The sequence below is a fragment of the Lutra lutra genome, chromosome 6, assembly GCF_902655055.1.
Source record: "Lutra lutra chromosome 6, mLutLut1.2, whole genome shotgun sequence".
Lineage (NCBI taxonomy): Eukaryota > Metazoa > Chordata > Mammalia > Carnivora > Mustelidae > Lutra > Lutra lutra.
Window position 1 is genome coordinate 2,029,379 of NC_062283.1, and position 19,193 is coordinate 2,048,571.

The following is a 19,193-nucleotide window of genomic DNA, read 5'->3' on the forward strand; positions in this document are numbered from 1 at the left end:
AGGCCCACTTAAACTTCCTATGCCAAAGAAATAACCGCAGAAGCAGTTTTTATATTTTTTAGAGAAATGTGTGAGGACTTGATAGAATATAGAAAACCGACGTTTGGGAGCATGATTTAGTGAGGAAATAGGAGCAGAATTTGAGCTGCAGTAGATTTAGTAAAAAATGTTAACAATGTTTGTTTCTACCACTCCCTAGCCTTGAGTTCATTTATGTCCACTAACAAGACTGCCTGCCTCTTTACCTTAGTATCAGGAGAGCATTTTTCATATACGTTTAATCCCTACTTTCCAGGGAAACAGGAAGGTCTTGTGTCTTTAATCTGGCTGTTTCCAAGTAGCCTCGAAACACAGTAATCAATATACCATTGTGGTAAGTTTGCCTGCACATGGCCACCATAAATACCAATTGAGTGTGGAGAAGGGTTGAGGATTAGCTAGGACTAAAGCCTAACTGGAAAATTATTCCACCGTTAAGGCTGATTTGGGACACATAGCGAAAAAAAGTGTCACCTTTTTAGGATTAGAGAAGTGGCTCTGAAAAGAGCCTTTTGTTCTTTCGTTGTTTTTAACCTTCCTCCTCACTTGGCCTTGTGGTGGCTCTCGGTCTTCTTGGGCAGCAGCACGGCCTGGATGTTGGGCAGCACGCCGCCCTGCGCGATGGTGACGCGGCCCAGCAGCTTGTTGAGCTCCTCGTCGTTGCGGATGGCCAGCTGCAGGTGGCGCGGGATGATGCGCGTCTTCTTGTTGTCGCGCGCCGCGTTGCCCGCCAGCTCCAGGATCTCGGCCGTCAGGTACTCGAGCACCGCCGCCAGGTACACCGGCGCGCCGGCCCCGACCCGCTCCGAGTAGTTGCCCTTGCGCAGCAGGCGGTGCACGCGGCCCACCGGGAACTGCAGGCCCGCCCGCGACGAGCGCGTCTTGGCCTTGGCGCGCGCCTTGCCGCCCTGCTTCCCGCGTCCAGACATCCCGAGGCTCAATGCGCCACTAACAAATGCAGCAAGGGAGGGGCAAGGACAGTAGCTTTTATAACCGTTCTAGGGCGCGAAAAACAAGGTTTGGCGTTCCTTAAGGAGGCACTTTCATCTCAACCAATGGAAATGCGACCCTGGGATCCGTGCGTTCTGATTGGGCAGCACTAATGCCCGAAATCGGGGGATAGTCACCAATCAGACACAGGAGTGTAGCTCACACCGTATTTGCATAAGGGCTTCTATATAAGACGGGTAAGTGGCGCTTTGCCCGCTGCGTTACTTTCTCTTTCCTCCTGAGCGCGGTCGGAGTGTCTCCAGCATGCCCGAGCCCGCCAAGTCGGCGCCGGCCCCGAAGAAGGGCTCCAAGAAGGCGGTGACCAAGGCGCAGAAGAAGGACGGCAAGAAGCGCAAACGCAGCCGCAAGGAGAGCTACTCGGTGTACGTGTACAAGGTGCTGAAGCAGGTGCACCCCGACACGGGCATCTCGTCCAAGGCCATGGGCATCATGAACTCGTTCGTCAACGACATCTTCGAGCGCATCGCGGGCGAGGCGTCCCGCCTGGCGCACTACAACAAGCGCTCGACCATCACGTCCAGGGAGATCCAGACGGCCGTGCGCCTGCTGCTGCCCGGGGAGCTGGCCAAGCACGCCGTGTCCGAGGGCACCAAGGCCGTCACCAAGTACACCAGCTCTAAGTAAACTTGGCAAGTAAGCGTCCAGTCATCCAACCCCAAAGGCTCTTTTCAGAGCCACTTAACTTTTGCCAAGAAAGAGCTGTTGCGCTTTGCCTATTGAAAAGTTTTGGTGACTGGATCCTGGATCATTTTCTCCAGGAGCACCTTGAGCACCCCGCGGATCTCCTGTAAGTGAAGCCAGATGACGGGCTTGGCAGTCCGTGCATGTTGTGCACCGCGTTATGGTGGCGCTTGCCATCAACCAGATCCAGTCACAGCTCCTCCTACTTTGCCACAGCTAGACCTGATGTTGAGGGTATAGACGGGAGCACTAAAAAAAAGTCAAACACCGGTGCACTCAAGAGGAAAGGCGTTTTGAACTCTTCAGACCAAATTGAAAACTAGAGCAGCGCAGGCCGGAAAGCTTCACCGCTGGATTCTGCTCCCTTCCTCCTTGCAAGCAAAGGTGGAGGGAGGTACGTGTCCGGAGCTTCTCGTGGGTCGCTGAGGCCGTCTTGGGGGAAGGCGAGGCGGACTTTGCGGTGCCCTTGCAGGGGAAGGAGTGTCCTGTGGACTCCGATATGAATATTTGAGGGAAGAAAAAGAAGTTAGTGCGTATAGGCCTCCGCTTGCTATGGCACAGTCATCTCTGACTCTCAAATTAGGCAAAACAGAAGTAATTTACCTGAGGTCACACAGCAAAAAAAATGGTGAATGGAATTTAGGCTTCCAAACTTTGAGTCCGTGCTTGTAGTAGGATCTACTGCCCGTTTTAGATCGTAATCCCCACCTCTGGGAGGCTGGAGAGCGCGAATGAAACCCCAGAACAGGTATTGGCTCTTACGAGTCATTCTTACACAGCAATTAACTGATTCAAGTCTATCGGGCCTTAACTCTGTTCCCAGAGCCCAACTAGGTTCTTAGGGCCACCAGGGCCACTTCTAGGCTCTTGTGTCTTGCAGCACATTACATAAGGCATGGATTGCTGTATCTTTCCTCTAAAATGGGAATAAGTTGGAGATTACTTGGATAAATGTAAAGGGAGCTTGCAACTTTTAGTCCCTCGGTGTTCATTTGTTTTCTGCCCTTGTATCTTTTCATATGTATTAGAAGCACATTAAATTATTAAAGTGAAGACACATTATTACAATAGGAAAGCATTTTGCTTCAGGAAAGCAGTAAACTCGTTATACTCTGCCCCAAATTCTATATACAATCCTCTGCCACCCTATTGCATCAAGGTATTGACAAAACGGCAGTAATATTTATTACTCTTCCCAGATTTTAAAATAAATCTCTGTAATAGTAGACCAACTCAAAGTGATCAATTAAAGTTAACTGTCTCTACTTTGCCTTCCAATAATCTTCAGTGACTTCACCAGCAAATGAATGCTGCAGTGGATTTTAAAATGCTTTTCTTGCTACTCCCCCAAATCCAACTGTACCTCCTAAACCATTCTTTCATCCAATTAACTAACATTTTATTTAGCATTTACTATTCGTTACAGGCCGCTCATTGTATGTTGGGTTAGGGATGGAAATTCTTGAACCTTATTTCTCAGTCACCACTGGTGTTCCTGAAAATAGGTAAAACTTTCATGGAGGAAAATTTGGCAATATCTCCCAAAACAATGCATATATTTTTGGGCACCTGGGTGGCTCAGTTGGTTAAGTGACTGCCTTCAGCTCAGGTCATGATCAAGTCCTGGGATCAAGTCCTGGGATCGAGTCCCACATTAGGCTTCCAGCTCCATGGGGAGTCTGCTTCTCCCTCTGACCTCCCCTCTCATGCTCTCTCACTCTGTCTCTCTTTCTCTCAAATAAATAAATAAATAAATCTTTAAAAATAATAATAATTAAAGACCCTCTCTTTTTTAAAAAAATGCATATATTTTTACAACCAGAAACACCACCTCTGGGGTGGCACCATTCTTGAAAATGTACAAAATGGCATATTACAGGCTTTTGCAACAGCCCAGTTAGTAGAATAGATGACAAGGAGCAATCTGAGTGATCAAAAACGAAGGAATGAATTACAGGACATTATTCTGTCTGATGGTAAGAACAATTGAGAATGTTCTTTATAAGAACAGTAGCTGGTGTTTATTGCTTACCAAATAATGTCCTAAAAGTTTCCTTACATACATCCAATTACCGAATCTTTATAACAACCTGATGAGTTAAATTACTACTTGCCTGTTTTATAGATTATAAAATGGGGATTCAGAGAGGTTGAGTAAATTCCCTGAGGTTGCACAGCTAATAAATAGTAAAAACATAATTTTTAAAAAAAATCTCTTCTGAAGCCATATTTGCGACCACCGTGTATTATCAGCCTTCTCTGGGTATCGATATGAGATGATTTCCAAGATCTATTGGCAAGTACAAAAAATACAGGATAGTATGCAGTAGAATTTTCTGCATGTATGTTTATATGCTTGCAAAATATCTCTAGAGGGTTTCTAGGTTAAGCTGCCATGGATGAAGGGAGGATCTTTTCAACTGTAACCCTTTTATGCTCTTAAATCACGTATGCATTGCCAATAAATGAATGAATAACAGATAAACAAATAAATAAATAAAATAAATAAATAAATCCCCCTGCTCAAATATTGAGAAAATAATATTAATAAATAAATACTTCAGTAAAGATGTGTGTGGAAAGCCTCAGGAGCACAGGAGAGATAATATTACCAGTGTGTATGGGGGGTGGGGGGGTAATACAAAACTGTTCTAGGCAGGTGAAGTAAGAAAGTGGGTGTCACATTCCAGGAGTTCGTAATAGTTGGCGGGATTAGAGTCTGCAAGGGTAGGCAGAAGGGAGCAGCCCAAGGGGCCGACCAAAGAGTCCAACAGAATTTTATACCCGGGGCTTCATTCAGTACTAGGTGTGTGGTCCTTAAAATGATGAGAGGACCTCAAGATAAAACAACTAGGTAGGAACTGTGAAGAGCTTATCAAGTAAGATTCTGAAATATGCCAAATTCTAGATGTCAATATAAGTGTTTGGGTTTTTAAGTGAAGCAGACTCTCAAATTATTTACTAAATCAATACAGCATCTGTAGGATTTCTTTGCTCCATGAGCATGAAAGAGAGACAGAAAGCATCACCGGTCTGTTTTGGAAGCAGTGGAGGAATCTTGCAAGTGTCTATTACAGGTTGAACGGAAGACTTCATAATGCAACTTTGTTACTTTTGTAGCTTATGATCAAATAAGCCAGGGGATCAGAATGGCACACTGTGGGTGGATATAGGTCAAGATCTGTGCAACAATGTCTATGAAGTCTCAGGAAACCCCTTACAAATCAAATCATACTCCTGTGTTTTTATTTAACTGAAAACAACCCGGTGGCAGCTTCGAGCCCTGGCCCAGAACTCCATATTGGCCAGGCAGCATGGCAGGACCCCACAGGGCAGCCTTGAGTTCATATTTTACATGAAGAATTAGAAAAGAGGTTGAAGAAGATTTCCTTTCAGACAAGACAGTTGGGGCACCTAGCATCCTTTGATGGGGCTTTATTGTCTATTATCCAGGAGGTCCTTTCGAATGTGTTTATTGGCTTATTGTCAGTAAAAAGGGTCTTCTTTTTTTTTTTCTACATTTAGTAGAGAAACATTCCCCACCATCTTTCATGCAAGTTTTTTTTTTTTTCTAAATTGGTTTCCTTTAACCTCCCATTTTCCTCTCCGAACTTACTCTTCAGTCTGTCTCAGAACATGCGAGCACGACAGAAACTGTGACAAAGGCCGGAATAATCCACAGAGCTTGCGACTATGTGTAACACGAACGAAATTCAGCATCATGCATTAAGGGAAGCAGAATATGCACATTATTGCAAATCCCAGTTATTAGTCAGGCAAATCATTGGAGGGCCCATAACTTTACCTCTGTGTATAAAGAAAATTAATGGCTCTAATCATAAAATAGGACCATCTGTTATACAGCATACACTAGTCTAGCACTGAGGAGACCCAGTGAAAAAAAGTCTGTGAGATTTCTTGTTCTTGTGGCACATCGAGGGGAGGAGGGAGCCAGACAATCAGAAATAAATTAATAAAATCTAAACTATATCAGCCCCTTGATGAAGTAGTTTGTATAAAATAAAGCAAGGAAGTGGGTAAGGAACTGGGAGTCCCAACTTGAACTGGGAGACCCTTGCACAGGGTCTCGCTGGGGCACCAGCGCTTCAATGAGCGCTGACAGAGTCGCCATCTGGGGGAAGCTGCTCCAGGTCGAAGGAACGAGGGCGAAGTACCCCAGGCAGCTCCCTGCTTAGCATGTTCTGGAAACAGCAAGAGAGGCCCGTGTGCTTGTAGCAAAGGGAGTAATGGGGTGAGAAGTTTTGCTTCAGATGTCTGCCTGTTTCTCTGAGTCCAACTTAATGCCTGCCTTGAGCCTCAAAACCCAGAAGGTTTTTGCATAGTCGCAGGTAAGCTCTGCACAAAGAGAAGATGGCCCCACCAACACCAGGATCTAGATCTAGGGAAGCAAATGACATTCTTGTAAAACTCTCCCTAAAGAGGTGAATTCTAACAAGAATCTTGTTCCCAGCCATACATACCCCCAGCACCAAGACATCTGGAATGACACTGAGGGACTGATGTCCCAACAGATGGCTTTTTACTGCTTAATGGAATAAAAATACATAGTGCTTAGAGGATTTGTTGGGGGGAGTTTTCGTATCCTTAGTCATCTACTTCATATTTTCAACTTTTCCATTTCATCCAACTCTTGCAGACCCCAAGGCTAACAATTTTGTAAACAGTCCTCATTTTGGGAAGTATATAACAAGATCTTAAACAGGCCCATAAAAAAACATGAACCCTGATATTCATTAACAAATTATTTATGGTGACAAAAAAAATTGAGGACAGTCCTCTTGGGCAACACTGAGGGAGTAGATAGGGATAACTGCTGTTTCTAGAGGGGGGTTTTTGGGGGGTTACTGTGACTGCAGAGTAAGCGAGCCCAAACTTTGTTGCCATAAAGCAAACATTTTGTTATATTCATGGATTCTGTTATCAGGATGCCTCTGGGATGTCTGGAGCCTCAGATGCGAGTTTTCCTGGCCCAGGGTGGTTTTTGGGATAGGTGCTGAGGGCTGGAATCATCTGCGGGCATCTTTAGTCACTCTTCTGTCATATGACAGCCAGGCTGAGCCAGCTTCGGGTTATGGGCTTCTTAACAGGATGGTGGCCTCACCGTGGTCAGACTTCTCGTGTGGTGGCAGACCATTGCAAAGGTGATCTCCCAGGACACCCAAGCAGAAACTGGGACCTCCCACCTCAGAATAAAAGTCAGAGTCCTAACAAGGCCCTACACTGCCCTACAAGTTTTGTGTCTGATGATTCAGGATAGAAAGGGACAAAGGTGGGAGCAGGAATGTCACTGTTAGAAAAGGCCCCAGAAAACCAGGGGAAACAGACAAGGTCAGTTTACCAAATCTGCGCGGCCCTAGGGATAATTCTTTGTCTAGGATTCCTGAGAATCTCAGGACTTCCAGCCCCTGTGGTCCTGACCTGTAAAAGCCATTTGTGCCCCCATCCACGGAGACGACTGCAGCACTCACACGTTTTCAAAATACCCCTGCAAGGGGCGGTACAGTTTGATTGGAAAAAGAGAGGGGGGGGTAGGTCTTAATTTTAGTAATTGGGGTTTAGCGCTTCCGTGATGTATATTTATCACAAGAGGTACCTGTTAGAAAACGGCCCCCGCCGGCCCCATGGTGTAATGGTTAGCACTCTGGACTTTGAATCCAGCGATCCGAGTTCAAATCTCGGTGGGACCTTCTCCGCTTTTCCTTTACATTTTTTTTTCTTCTTTTTCATTTTTCTTCCTGCTATCTCCCCTCTTAAAACTAACATTCCCCCCTCCCCTCCCTACCCCCCGTAATCCAGCCAATACAGCAGCCAGAACGAGCACTAATATAATCGGAAGTCTGCGCCCGCAGACCAGGGGCAGAGAGCCGCGCAGGAAGAAGCAGCCGCCAATCCTGGAAACTGTGCGGGGACGGGGGGGTGGTGTCGAGGGGAGTGGGGGGGTGGTGAATGGGGGGTGGAGTAGGGGGAGTGTTTGGGACGTGTAACCTGGGAAGAGCTGGGGACCTGGCCTGGGAACGCAATCCCGGCGGCCTGGCCTCTCTCTGAGCGGCGCTCAGAGGATGGCGTTCAAGCCCACCGCCGAGCAGGTGCACTCGCCGCCTGCGGCCTTGCCCTCAGGCCACCCAGTCCTGCCGCAGCTGCCCTCGCCTTTTCGTGCTACCGCTGCGCTCGAGGGGGGTCGCGCTGGGAGACTGTGCCCTCGCTCGTGCGGGCGGCCGCCGCTGGTGGCCCCGTAGAGGATTCTCACCCAGGACAAGCCTTTCAGCTCTCGAGGGGCGGCTTGCTCCCTTCGGTGACCGCCGCCTTTACCTGCCCACACCTCCAGCCTCGCTGTCACTGTTTCTTCCACGCACCTACCCCCGCCCCCATAGCTTCTAGTCACCCGCCAGGGTGAACTGGTTTCTATTTTCCCATTCCCCTCCCCTTCTCATTTTTTATCTGCTAAGCGGTTTTGCCCTCCTCTCTGGCCTCTTGTTATGAGGTCGGTTCTATTAACTTAGACCTTTATTAATTTATTAATTTAGACCATTATTAACTCAGCCCTTCTCCCTGAGGCCATCCTTGGCTCCCTTTATCTGGGCTTAAGTGCTTCCTCTGTGTCTCCTCAGGACCCCAAAACCCCCCTTTTCATACTTGTCCTAATTGCTTGTTTAATAGGCCCTCCCCCATGTTCAAGGCCTCGCGTTCTCCAGCGAGAGGCCTCAGTCCTGGGGCCTGTTCCCCGTTCAGCTCTCAGTCCCGCAGACCCCCGCTGACACAGGAGCTCCCAAAGACGTGCTGAGTCCAGAGCCTTTCATCTGTTCTGGTTCGATCATCTCAGAATCCAGAAGAGCTCTTGTCCCTGGTGGGTTCTCAGATGCTCTGCGCTGCTTCTTCCCAGATTTCCTCTGACTCCTTTTCCTTTGATGACCCCTAGTCTCTGCCCACACTAAGAATGAGCTTGGCCCAAGACTGGAGCACCAGTCTCCTTGGAGATTAACACCAACCATGACTTTTTTAAAAAGTCATTTTTTAAAATTTTATTTATTTTTTTATTTATGTATTTATTTGAGAAGGAGTGGACAGGCAGGGTGGGGGAGAGTGTGGAGTGGAAGAGCAAAGGGGAAGCAGACTCCCTGCTGATTGGGGGGCCCAGACCAGGGGCTCAGTCCCCTGACAGGGAGATCATGACCTGACCCAAACCCAGCAGTCCAAGGCCCCAACCATGGCTTCTCTTAATGAGACCACTCGTAGCTAAAGGCGGGGGGGGGGGGGGGGGGGAGTGTTGGGGGGATTGTACCACTGTAATTTGCATGTTTTGGGTGAAAATTCACCTCCAGGAAGAAAGGCTCCTTTCACTGCATTCCTGCCCAGTCATCCTGAGGTCTGCATGGGCCTAGTTTTGATTTCCTGTTGGCTGTAAGGAGCCCAGCCTGTCGGGGGCCCAGCTTCTGGAAAGCACTAATTGCACGTTTGTGAGTAAGTTGAAGATTTTTGAGTGCTGCCCAGGAAGCAGGGTTTGGGGCTGAAGGTGCCCTATTTCCTTCCTCAGGAAGGAGACACTGGCTTCTGAACTGGGCCCTTCCTCGGCTCTTACTCGTGCCCCACCTTGGCTCCCATCCCAGTCAGCTGAGGGAGGGAAGGAGGCCCACGGGAGGAGGCAACGAGCAGCACGGAAACCCTGTTAACTAAAGGGAGAGCGGCGCTGCTCAAGTCGGGGCCGCCTTTGGAACCCCACAGGGTTAAGGCCGTCGGAACTGTTCTTCCCTTTGGCGTTACAAGATGTGATCAAACTACTGTATTCATTGCTGACTAGTTTTGCGAAGGAAAGAGAAATCTGCGGATTTCTCAGCGCACGTTTAAGAGTATTTCCTTTGTGAGGACCTTTTCCTTATCTCTGCCAGGCTTTGACAGTTTGGACTCACTTGTGGAGGGTTGTCACCCTCCTTCCTGAGGATCTCCTACCACCTCTCTGCAAACAACCAACCGACCTTGACCATCCTCCACCTGTCGTAGCTTGAGGAAGATTCCCAGCCCGGCTTTCCAGAACAGACCCAACTGTGCCGTAATTGCCATCCTGCAGAACTCCCGCTGCAAGGGGCTCTCGGGCGAGGCCTGGTGTTTGCAGGGGAAGTCCGCGTCGTGGGGGTGGGCTGCCCGCGCCTGCGGTGTTGCAGGCTGTTTCGTTTCGCTTCGCTTGGGTGCGCTTTACGCTCCACGTCCGCCAGGGGGCGCGCCGCCCTCGAAGCGCGGCTCCGCGGAGCCCAGAGACCAGGGGGCAGAAGCCCCGCCCCGCGCAGGCCGGAAACTGCATTACCCCAGGCCTCCCGCGGTCCCGCTTCCACAGGCTCCTGGAAGGGCACGTGCAGCCCCGCGCGCTGAGGAAGTGGCCGCGGCCCTCGCTCGCTCGCACGCCGAGTGATGTGGCGGGAAACCCAGGTAGCTCCCTCGGGCGCCGGGGTCGGACGACACCCCGCGTTCTGCGAGACGTGCCCCCTCCGCACACACACGCGCATTCCCGCGGGCCGCGCGGGTTTGACGGGGGGCGCCCAGGCGAGTGCGGGCGACGCGCGCGGCAGCTGGCGCCGGGCCTTGACATGAGTTCGGGGCCTCCCCTGCGCGCGTTTTCCGTCCCGGCGGAGGACGCGAGGCTCGGGGCTGCTGCGGGAGCGCTCCCGAGGGGCCCTCCCCGCGACCCGAGGTGCGCCAGGGCCGCGGGGATCCTCCTCCCCCCGACCCCCAGTGCCCCCCGCCACACACGGGTATCCCCCCCCAGGTGCCCCCGCGACCCTCTTCCCGCCCCAGTCCTTGCGCGTACAGACCCCCGCCGGGGGCTTTGCTGAGACCGTCCCGCAGGCGGTGCGCGGGCTCCGCCACCTCCGCAGTTAGGAAGGTGGTTGGCGGAAGGAGCAGAGTCTGAGGAAGCAGCGTGAGGACCCCAGGGCTCTGCCCCAGGTGTGTCCCCAGTAAAGGAGCGACAATAGTCCCACCTCCGGGCGGCCGTGAACCTGAGGTGCGGAACACGACGAAACACCCGTCGCGGGGCCCGCACCTCGGGGACGGTCGGTCTCCGTCACGGCCTCTCCTGTTCTGCGTCGAGAACCAGTTCCCACACCGCGAGGGAGGGAATTCGGGGCTGGCGGGGGGGACGCCTGACGTGTGGAGTCGGGGCTCTGCGTGACACTCTAGTGCAGAAGGTGCGCGACAGGTGTCGGTCCACACCGTCCCAGAGCAGGAAAACGCGGCGTGCTTCTGAGCACCTTTCAGCCGGCAAGGGCGGGGGCTTGGGAGGAAAAACTCTGTCATTTGCGAATCAGAGGGAACACGTGTTAGGTGGGCCCCATGGTGTAATGGTCAGCACTCTGGACTCTGAATCCAGCGATCCGAGTTCAAATCTCGGTGGGACCTGGGTCTGAGAGTTTTGTCTATGTCCTGATCATTCCCCTAACTTTACCAAATCCTTTCCATTCCAGCCCCTAGCAATTGGCATCCACAGACCCCTGACTTAAATGGGAATCCCAACCCTTTTATTAAGTTCCAATACAATTTTCTTTTTCATATACTGAATATTTATGAAAAATTATACAATCACTTTTTATTGATTGCATGCTATTAAAGACAACTCAAACCAGAAGAAAAACACTTAAAATAGAATTAAAAACACTTGAAATAACTAAAAATCATCTCAATTTTTATGTTTTTCTGATTTAGACTAGTATGATAGGGTTATTAATCACAGCCTTTAAGCATAAAAATGCAACATTTGGGGACATAATTCTGTGACAGTTACAGAATAGAAATACTTTTAAAAGAGAAAGAAGAATTCACAAACGTTTTTCAACTGTTAAATAAAAGCATGCCATATTTTTAAAATTGAGGTATAATTAATACATAACATTAGTTTCAGGTGTACAACATAATGTTTTGATATTTATATATATTGTAAAATGATCACCACAATAAATCTAGTTAACATCAAATATCATACATAGTTACATTTTTTTAACTTGTGATGAGAACGTTTCAGATCTCCTCCCTTATCAACTTTCAAATATGCAAATCAGTATTATTTATGACAGTCATCATGATGTACATTACCTCCCCAAGACTTATTTCTCTTGTAATGGGAACTTTGTACCTTTGAACCCTGGTTCTTGCCTTTTGCCATCTTCTGCCTCCACAGCCACCAACTGGTTCTCTGTATGAGCTCTTTTGTTTGTTTTTCTGCTAGATTCCACATACAAATGAAGTCATATGGTATTTGCCTTTCTCTGTCCTACTTTTTTCACCAAATATATTTTTAGAGAATGCTAATGCATATCAAATCGTTAGAGCTTTAAGTTTCCAATGGACAAAATCCAATCGCTAACAGGACTCTTTCTTCATGTCCAAATTTTACCATATGCTAGCAGTTACATTCTTTGGAGTAATTTAAATTTATGAGGAAAACTTTTAGAAGACCACTGGAAAGCAATGTGTGAGAACACAAAAATACTGTGGCAATTCATAAAGACTCCAAGGAATTAAAATTGCTTAAAGACACTGTTCTTAGTTAAAACAATCAAGTGATGGGCCAGAGGAGCCCCTTCCATTGTCTCTGGCAGACTGGCTCATTTCGAATTTTCAGGCAGATTTTTCACCTGCTTTCAAAAGGTAAAAGTTTGTCAAAAAGTATAATCAGAGAAATGTTCTTCCCATATTCCTTTATACTCAGGTCCCCCCACAACTATTACAACCCTCTAAAATAACCAGCTTCCTTTAAAAAAAAAAAAAAAAAGGCTAAGCTCATAAAATAACCAGCTTCACTGGTTATCTATGAATGATACTGTATGTGTAGGTTACCCTAACTCCCCTTTTTTCTTAAAAAATGGTAGCATAGTGTAATGTTAATCTGCTCTGGTTCCCCCACTTAACAATATCACTTGGAAATCAGTCTGTTTCTTTTTTTGTAGCTGCATGGGGCTTTTCCTTTGAGTCTGTATGCCGCTGTTTATTCAACCAATCTCCTATGTCTGGACACTTGAAGTTAGTTAAAATGCTTTTAGGGGGTAAACAAGCAAAATAAATTGAAGATGGTTGGTCTTGCCAAACAGGAACATCTTCATCACTAAACTCGAGGGAACAAGACAGGTCTATCGCATACACCTTTTTGTCAATATTTTTGCTTTTGATATCTTGCTCTGTGAATTCCCATTGTTTAGAAGCGTTTCTATTTTCCTCCCACACTCTAGGCACTCATTAAAAGTATTTTGAGTAGTCATTTTCTCTCAATTTCTTCTGCAAATATCTCAGAAAGACTATTTTTATTCCTTCTTCATCCATGGAATTTGATGCACAAAATGTTTCATTTTAATGTATTCCAATTTTTCTTCCATTTAACTTCTTGTTTTTCTCATAACATTCCCAAGAATCCAGTTTCTGTGGATATGGACAAGGAGAGGTTATAAAAGACATCTTCCCAGTTAGTGTACATATATTGCTTTAGAGAAGAATTTTCAGCCCATTACCATCAACTTGAAATGAATGTAATAAAATCATGCATAGAAATAGACAAAAGAGTGAAAGAAACAGAAAACTCCCACCCAAGTAAAAAAAGGCAATATAGCTTTACAGTAACCAATGATCTCAGACAAAAGTAATGTTTTTCCTTTAAGTGTAAGAAAATGTGCAAGGGAAGTCCTATACCGCCTCGAGGTAGAGTCTGTTCACTGGAAGGTGGATTAACCTGTTGGAACAAACATGGAGTTTGTCACCTTCCCTTTCTCTCTTCTAGGGATAAGATTTGCCTCCACTTTGAAATGAGCAAAAAAGGAACTATGCAATCATTTGGGGAGAAAGGTGGAAAATACCACACATTCCTAGAAATCAGATACAATGTCAGTGTTGGATTTTATTAAATGGCCTGCACTTCCTTTCTGAGGCCATCTCCCCCTCCAGACACATGGAAATCAAAAAGCACTTAGCAGAGGATGGTTTCGATCCATCGACCTCTGGGTTATGGGCCCAGCACGCTTCCGCTGCGCCACTCTGCTTTGTTGAGAATGGATTTACTTTTATTATTTATCATAGGAAGGATCAGCCCCTTGCCAGTTTGATTCACACCTCCTTCACTTCCCTCTCCAGCCTTGGCCTCCGCAGGACCACCTCCTCCAGGAAGCCGGCGGGGACCTCGGGGAGCCGCACTGGGCCCGGTCCCCGCACCCCTGCGGGCTAGGAGGCGCGAAGAAGCCCGGCTTCCCGACCCCCGGAGCGGCTGGGATAGAAGCGTCTGGGCAGCGGACCGCGCCGCTCCTGCGGTTTCTGCCTCTGCCTTGGGCTTGGAGCCAAGGCCGTGCCTATGGCCAGTGCCCACGGCCAGTGCCCTCCGGCACCCGGCACCCGGCACCCGCGGACCCCGCGCAGCCTTCCTCTGCTCCGTCACCAGCTTCTGCACCTGCCTTTGCAAGGGTCTCTCCGCCTTCACGGAGGACGTGTGGACGGAGCCCCAGGGCACCCAGGGTGTCCGTTACTTAGGAAGGGGAGGGAAAATCATTTTCTCTCTACCCTTGGAAGCCCTTGGCTGGGAACTCGGTCACAAGAGAGCAGCAAAAGAAAAACACAAGTTTATTAACACATATACCTCCTGGGTGCCTGGGAGAGACCCGAGGGAAAGGAGCCCCTCCCCCATGTGGGCTGGAAGGAAATCCGGTACCACCGTCCCCTAAGGACAAGAGAGGAACGTGTGCAGGAACAGGAGAAAGCTGAGGGATTCGCGTGCACAAGAGGGATCCCCAGCAACACAGATCCTGCACACACACCCCGGGCCCCGGAGGTGACCCAGGACCACCAGATGTGGGCCTGGCATTTGCCGTCTAGGGATGAGCCTCAGCAGCTTATCTTGTAACCCAGCCCTGCTCCCTGAGGCCCACAAGGCCCCTGCCCCTCTCTTGTGACCTGGAGGCCTCGGGAGACCAAGGAGGCTGCCCACCAGGTACCTGGACACAATCTCCTTCCTGGATTCCTTTTGCGGTGTTCTTCCATTGTTCCTGCAGGATTTTGTCATCTGCCTCCTCTGCGAGGTACTTCTATTCAATCTTTCAAGGCTTGTCTATGACAATGTACTCCTTCTACTCTTGTTCCTCTGAGAAAGTCTTTTTCTCCTGCACCTTGAAGGATAGTGTCATTGTAACAGATTCCACACTGGTAGCTGTTTCTCTCAATGCTTTCAATATTTGACTCCACTCTTGGTGCTTGGATGGTTTCTGAGGAGAAGGCCGCCAGCATTCTTATCCCGGCTCCCCTCCAGGCAAGGCCTTCCCGCCTCCTTCATCAAACCACCATAAAAGCCCTCCACTTTAGCCCCATCTTCGAATCTGCCTTCCTCAGGAAGGTCCCCACCCTGTAAAACTTACATAAATGTGTGTGTCTTCCTCCCATTAATCTGCCTCTGAGTCTCATTTCTACACCCAGCCAGGGACCCTAAGAGGGGAAAGAAAAACGTTCCCTTCCCTGAAAGCTCTTGGTACATTAATCATTTCCTGGTCTGATGACTCCAAAAATTTCCCCTAAGAATCTAATTCTCGGGTGTTTTCTGTCTCTAAAACTTGTGTTTTTGTCTTTCAGCATGACTTGTCACTTTTTTGAAAGCCAAACACGAGTGCTGGTGAAAGGAGCTGAGGTCAACAGGCCTCCCACTTCTCCCCATGGGTGGGCACAGAAGGGGCTGGGAGTACTCACCCCTCAGGTCTGTTAGGCTCTGGTGGACAGTATCCCCCACGCACAGGCCTTGTTAGGGAGAACGAAGGCTTTGAGATTATATTTAAATGGTCATTATTGCCCTCCTGGGAGGGGTGGGGGGGAGAGTGTGGGAAGGGATTTTGTTCTCCAGTCTTCACTGGGAGAACCTGGTAGGACTCCCAAGGGTAAAAGTCACACAAGTGTGGGGGCTTCCGTAGGACTGGCTGCCTCCGGGTTTTGACTTCATGCTTGTCCACAGGGAGCCTCCAGCAACTCCTGGTTGACCTGTTCCTCCCTCATACTGGTTCCAGGGTTGGTTTCCACGACAGCGAGCTGGGATGCCTCCCAATGCGGTTGGCCCTGTTGACCTCAGTTCTTTGACGGAGCTAAGAAAAGTTGTTAATTTTCAGTTTGTTTAGCTTTTTTCTCATTCCGAGGACAGGAGCGACAACTTCTAAACAGTTGATGTGCAGGATGGGAAACAAGAAGTCGTCCAGTTCTGTTTTATGTGCATTGCTTGGGTGAGTCTCAGCCATTCTTACCTCCAAATTAATGACCCTTGGCAAAACTATGGAGTGCATTAATTAAATGGATGAGTTACAATGAGACCCTCAGTGGTTTCTGAGCACTATGATTCTGCCCATCTATGTTGTTTAGTAATAAATATTTAATTTATGATTTCTGGATTCAGTAAGTTTTCAGGAGGAAGGGCATGGGGGTGGGGGCTGCTGATGGTCAAGACCAGCTAAGTAACTAGACTGTGCCTATGAGAACAGCGCATTATAAGACCCCTTCACCAGAAGCAGACTTTGGGCCTCCCAGTAACGATGCAGGCAGGCTGGGTCTGAGGACCCCTTGGGAGTTCCACAGGACAATCAAGAGGTCCTTCACACAGGATAGAAATCAAACATGAGCCAGAGAAAGTGAAAACGCAGTCTGAAGAGACAGGGTAAGCATCAGACCATACTCAGATAAGGCAGAGATGTTGCAATTATGAGACCCAGAGCTTAAAACAACTATGATAACTATGCTAGGAGTGCTCATGGATAAAGTAGACAGCAGGCAAGAACAGGGGGGCAATAGAAGCAGAGAGAGGGAAATGCTACAAAAGGGCCAAAAAGAATGCTGGAGGTCAAAAGCACTGTTACAGAAATGAGAAGCATCTCAGATGGGCTTATTGGCAGATCGGACATGGCCGAGCAAAGAACCTCTGAGCGCGAGAACATCTCAATAGAAATGCCTGAAACTGAGAAGCAAAAGGGGAAAGACCAAAGAAAAGAGAACAGAATATCCAAGAACAGTGATATACAAAAGACATTACATAGGCATAATGGTACAGAAATGATATTTAAACAGAAAAAAATATTTGAAACAACAATGACTGAGAAATTTCCCAGATGAATGTCAGACACTAAATTACAGACCCAGGAAGCCCACAGAGCACCAACCAGGAAAAATGTCAAAAAATTACATGCAGACGCATCATTTTCAAACTACAGAATAAGGAACATAAAGAAAAAAGAATTGCTGAGAGCTGCTAGAGGGAAAACAATTACCTACAGAGGATCAAAGGTAAAACTTTTCAGAAACCAGGCAAGCAAGGGAAGTGAAGTGTTTAGTGTTGAGAGAGAAACCCACCAATCCAGACTTCTGCACCCTGTGAAATTATCCCTAAAAAGTGAAGAAGAAAGGAAGATTTTCCCAGCCAAAATATTGAGAGAATATGTTGTCAGTGGACCTGTCTTCCACCATATGTTAAAAGAAATTCTTTAGAAGAAAGAAATGATATAGATTAGGAACTTGGATCTATGTGAGAAAGAACATCGGAGAAGGAATAAATGAAGGTAAAATAGAAACTTTTATAATTCTTATTCTAAATTGATCTGACTGATAACAGGTGGCTCAAATAATAATCATTTCGCTATTATAAGGTACTCACTCTACCTGCAAAGTGGTGCAGTGTTATTCAAAAGTGGGCTTGGGTTAGTTCTAAATATATATTGCGAACTCTAGGGCCACCACTAAAAAAAGTGTAAAAAAAAAAAAAAGAAGTGCAACTGATATGCTAAAAAGCAGAGAAAGTGAAACAATGTAAAATGCTCCGCTAAAGCCACAAAAGACAGAAAAAGAGTAGACGACAAAAAGAGGAACCAAAAACAAAGCAAACAAATAGAAAACTGTAACAACTATGGGAAATATTAATCCAGCTCTACCAGAAATCAGTTTAAATATCAATGGTCTAAATGCACCACTTAAAAGACAGAGATTGTCAGAGTGGATCAAGAAACAAGACTAAAGTATATGTTGTCTACAAGAAGCCCACTTTAAACATAAAGACATATATAGACTCCAGGTCAAAGAATGGAGAAAGGTACACCATGCTAACATCAGTAAAAAGAAAGCAGGAGCAACAATATTAATTTCATGGAAAGAACCTAGATGTCCATCAACAGATGAATGGATAAAGAAGAGTGGTATATATAAACAGTGGAATACTATGCAGCCATCAAAAGAAATGAAATCTTGCCATTTATGACGACATGGATGGAACTAGAGGGTATTAGGTTTAGCGAAATAAGTCAATCGGAGAAAGACAACTACCATATGATCTCCCTGATATGAGAAAGTTGAGAGGCAAAGTGGGGGGTTGGGGGGTAGGAAAAGAATAAATGAAACAAGATGGGATTGGGAGGGAGACAAACAAAAAGAGACTCTTAATCTCACAAAACTGAGGGTGGCCGGGGGGTTGGGGAGTAGGGAGAGGGTGGTTGAGTTATGGACATTGGGGAAGGTATGTGCTATGGTGAGTGCTGTGAAGTGTGTAAACCTGGTGATTCACTGACCTGTACCCCTGGGGGCTAATAATAATTATATGTTAATTAAAAATATATTAATTTCAGACCAAGGAAAATTATCAGGGATAGAAAAGAGCATTATAAAATGATAAGGGGTTTGATTCTCCCTTGACAAAATCGACATCTCGGGATAGCTTATCCAACAACAGCAGAACACACATTCTTAAACTCACGTGGAACATTCACCAAGATAGACCACATGCTGGGCCATGACACACCTTAACACACTTTAAAGAATTGAGATCATACAATGTCTGCTCTCAGACCGCAATGGAATTCTAGTAGCTATCAATACCAGAGAGAGAGCTGGAAAATCCCCAAATGCCTGGAGACTGAAAAAACACACTTGTAAGTAACACATGGATCAAAGAAAAATTCTCAGGAGAAATTTAAAAATATTTTGAATTAAATCTAAGCTTCCATCCTAGGAAAGTAGAAAAAGAAGACCTAGATATCCAAAGTAAGCAGAAAAGAAAAGAAAAATCAGAGCAGAAATTAGAAACAGGAAATCATTGAAACCAAAAGTCGGTTCTTTGAAAAGATCAGTAAAATCAATCAACCTCTCACCAGGCTAACTAAGGGGAAAAAAAAGGAGAGGACACAAATTAGTGATATCAGAATTGGAAGAGGGGACAGCACTACAGATCCCATGCATATTAAAAGGATAATAAATGACTGTTATGAACAACCTTTATGCCCACATTATGGATAACCTAGATGAAATGGACCAGCTGACATTGTGAAGACAAAATTTGCCAAAACTCACACAAGAAGAAATAATCTGAACAGGCCTATATGTATTTAAATAATTGAATAAAAAATTAATAACATTCCAAAACAGAAATTTCAGGTGCAGATAAGTTCACGGTGAATTCTGCCAAACATTTAAGG

At 46.8% G+C, this 19,193-nt stretch overlaps 3 protein-coding genes and 3 non-coding genes across 6 annotated transcripts; 4 read left to right on the top strand and 2 right to left on the bottom strand.

Annotated features, from left to right (window-relative positions):
- Positions 1-529: 529 nt before the first annotated feature.
- On the bottom strand, positions 530-997 carry LOC125102051 (histone H2A type 1-H). Its single transcript, XM_047732742.1, has one exon. It carries the CDS (start codon positions 966-968, stop codon positions 582-584), a length of 387 nt encoding a protein of 128 aa, XP_047588698.1. The 5' UTR covers positions 969-997; the 3' UTR covers positions 530-581.
- Positions 998-1,255: 258 nt separating this feature from the next.
- LOC125102064 (histone H2B type 1-C/E/F/G/I) lies at positions 1,256-1,689 on the top strand. The gene has a single exon (XM_047732768.1). It carries the CDS (start codon positions 1,294-1,296, stop codon positions 1,672-1,674), a length of 381 nt encoding a protein of 126 aa, XP_047588724.1. The 5' UTR covers positions 1,256-1,293; the 3' UTR covers positions 1,675-1,689.
- A 5,678-nt stretch (positions 1,690-7,367) lies between these two features.
- On the top strand, positions 7,368-7,439 carry TRNAQ-UUG (transfer RNA glutamine (anticodon UUG)). Its single transcript has one exon. It is a non-coding gene; the product is annotated as a tRNA-Gln (tRNA).
- A 372-nt stretch (positions 7,440-7,811) lies between these two features.
- On the top strand, positions 7,812-17,767 carry LOC125102585 (proline-rich protein HaeIII subfamily 1-like). The gene is made up of 4 exons (XM_047733915.1): positions 7,812-7,976; positions 9,960-10,170; positions 13,855-14,789; positions 15,334-17,767. The coding sequence occupies exons 1-3, from the start codon at positions 7,812-7,814 to the stop codon at positions 14,433-14,435; spliced, it is 957 nt and encodes a 318-aa protein (XP_047589871.1). The 3' UTR covers positions 14,436-14,789; positions 15,334-17,767.
- Positions 11,068-11,139, top strand: TRNAQ-CUG (transfer RNA glutamine (anticodon CUG)). Its single transcript has one exon. It is a non-coding gene; the product is annotated as a tRNA-Gln (tRNA).
- TRNAM-CAU (transfer RNA methionine (anticodon CAU)) lies at positions 13,692-13,763 on the bottom strand. The gene has a single exon. It is a non-coding gene; the product is annotated as a tRNA-Met (tRNA).
- Positions 17,768-19,193: the final 1,426 nt, after the last annotated feature.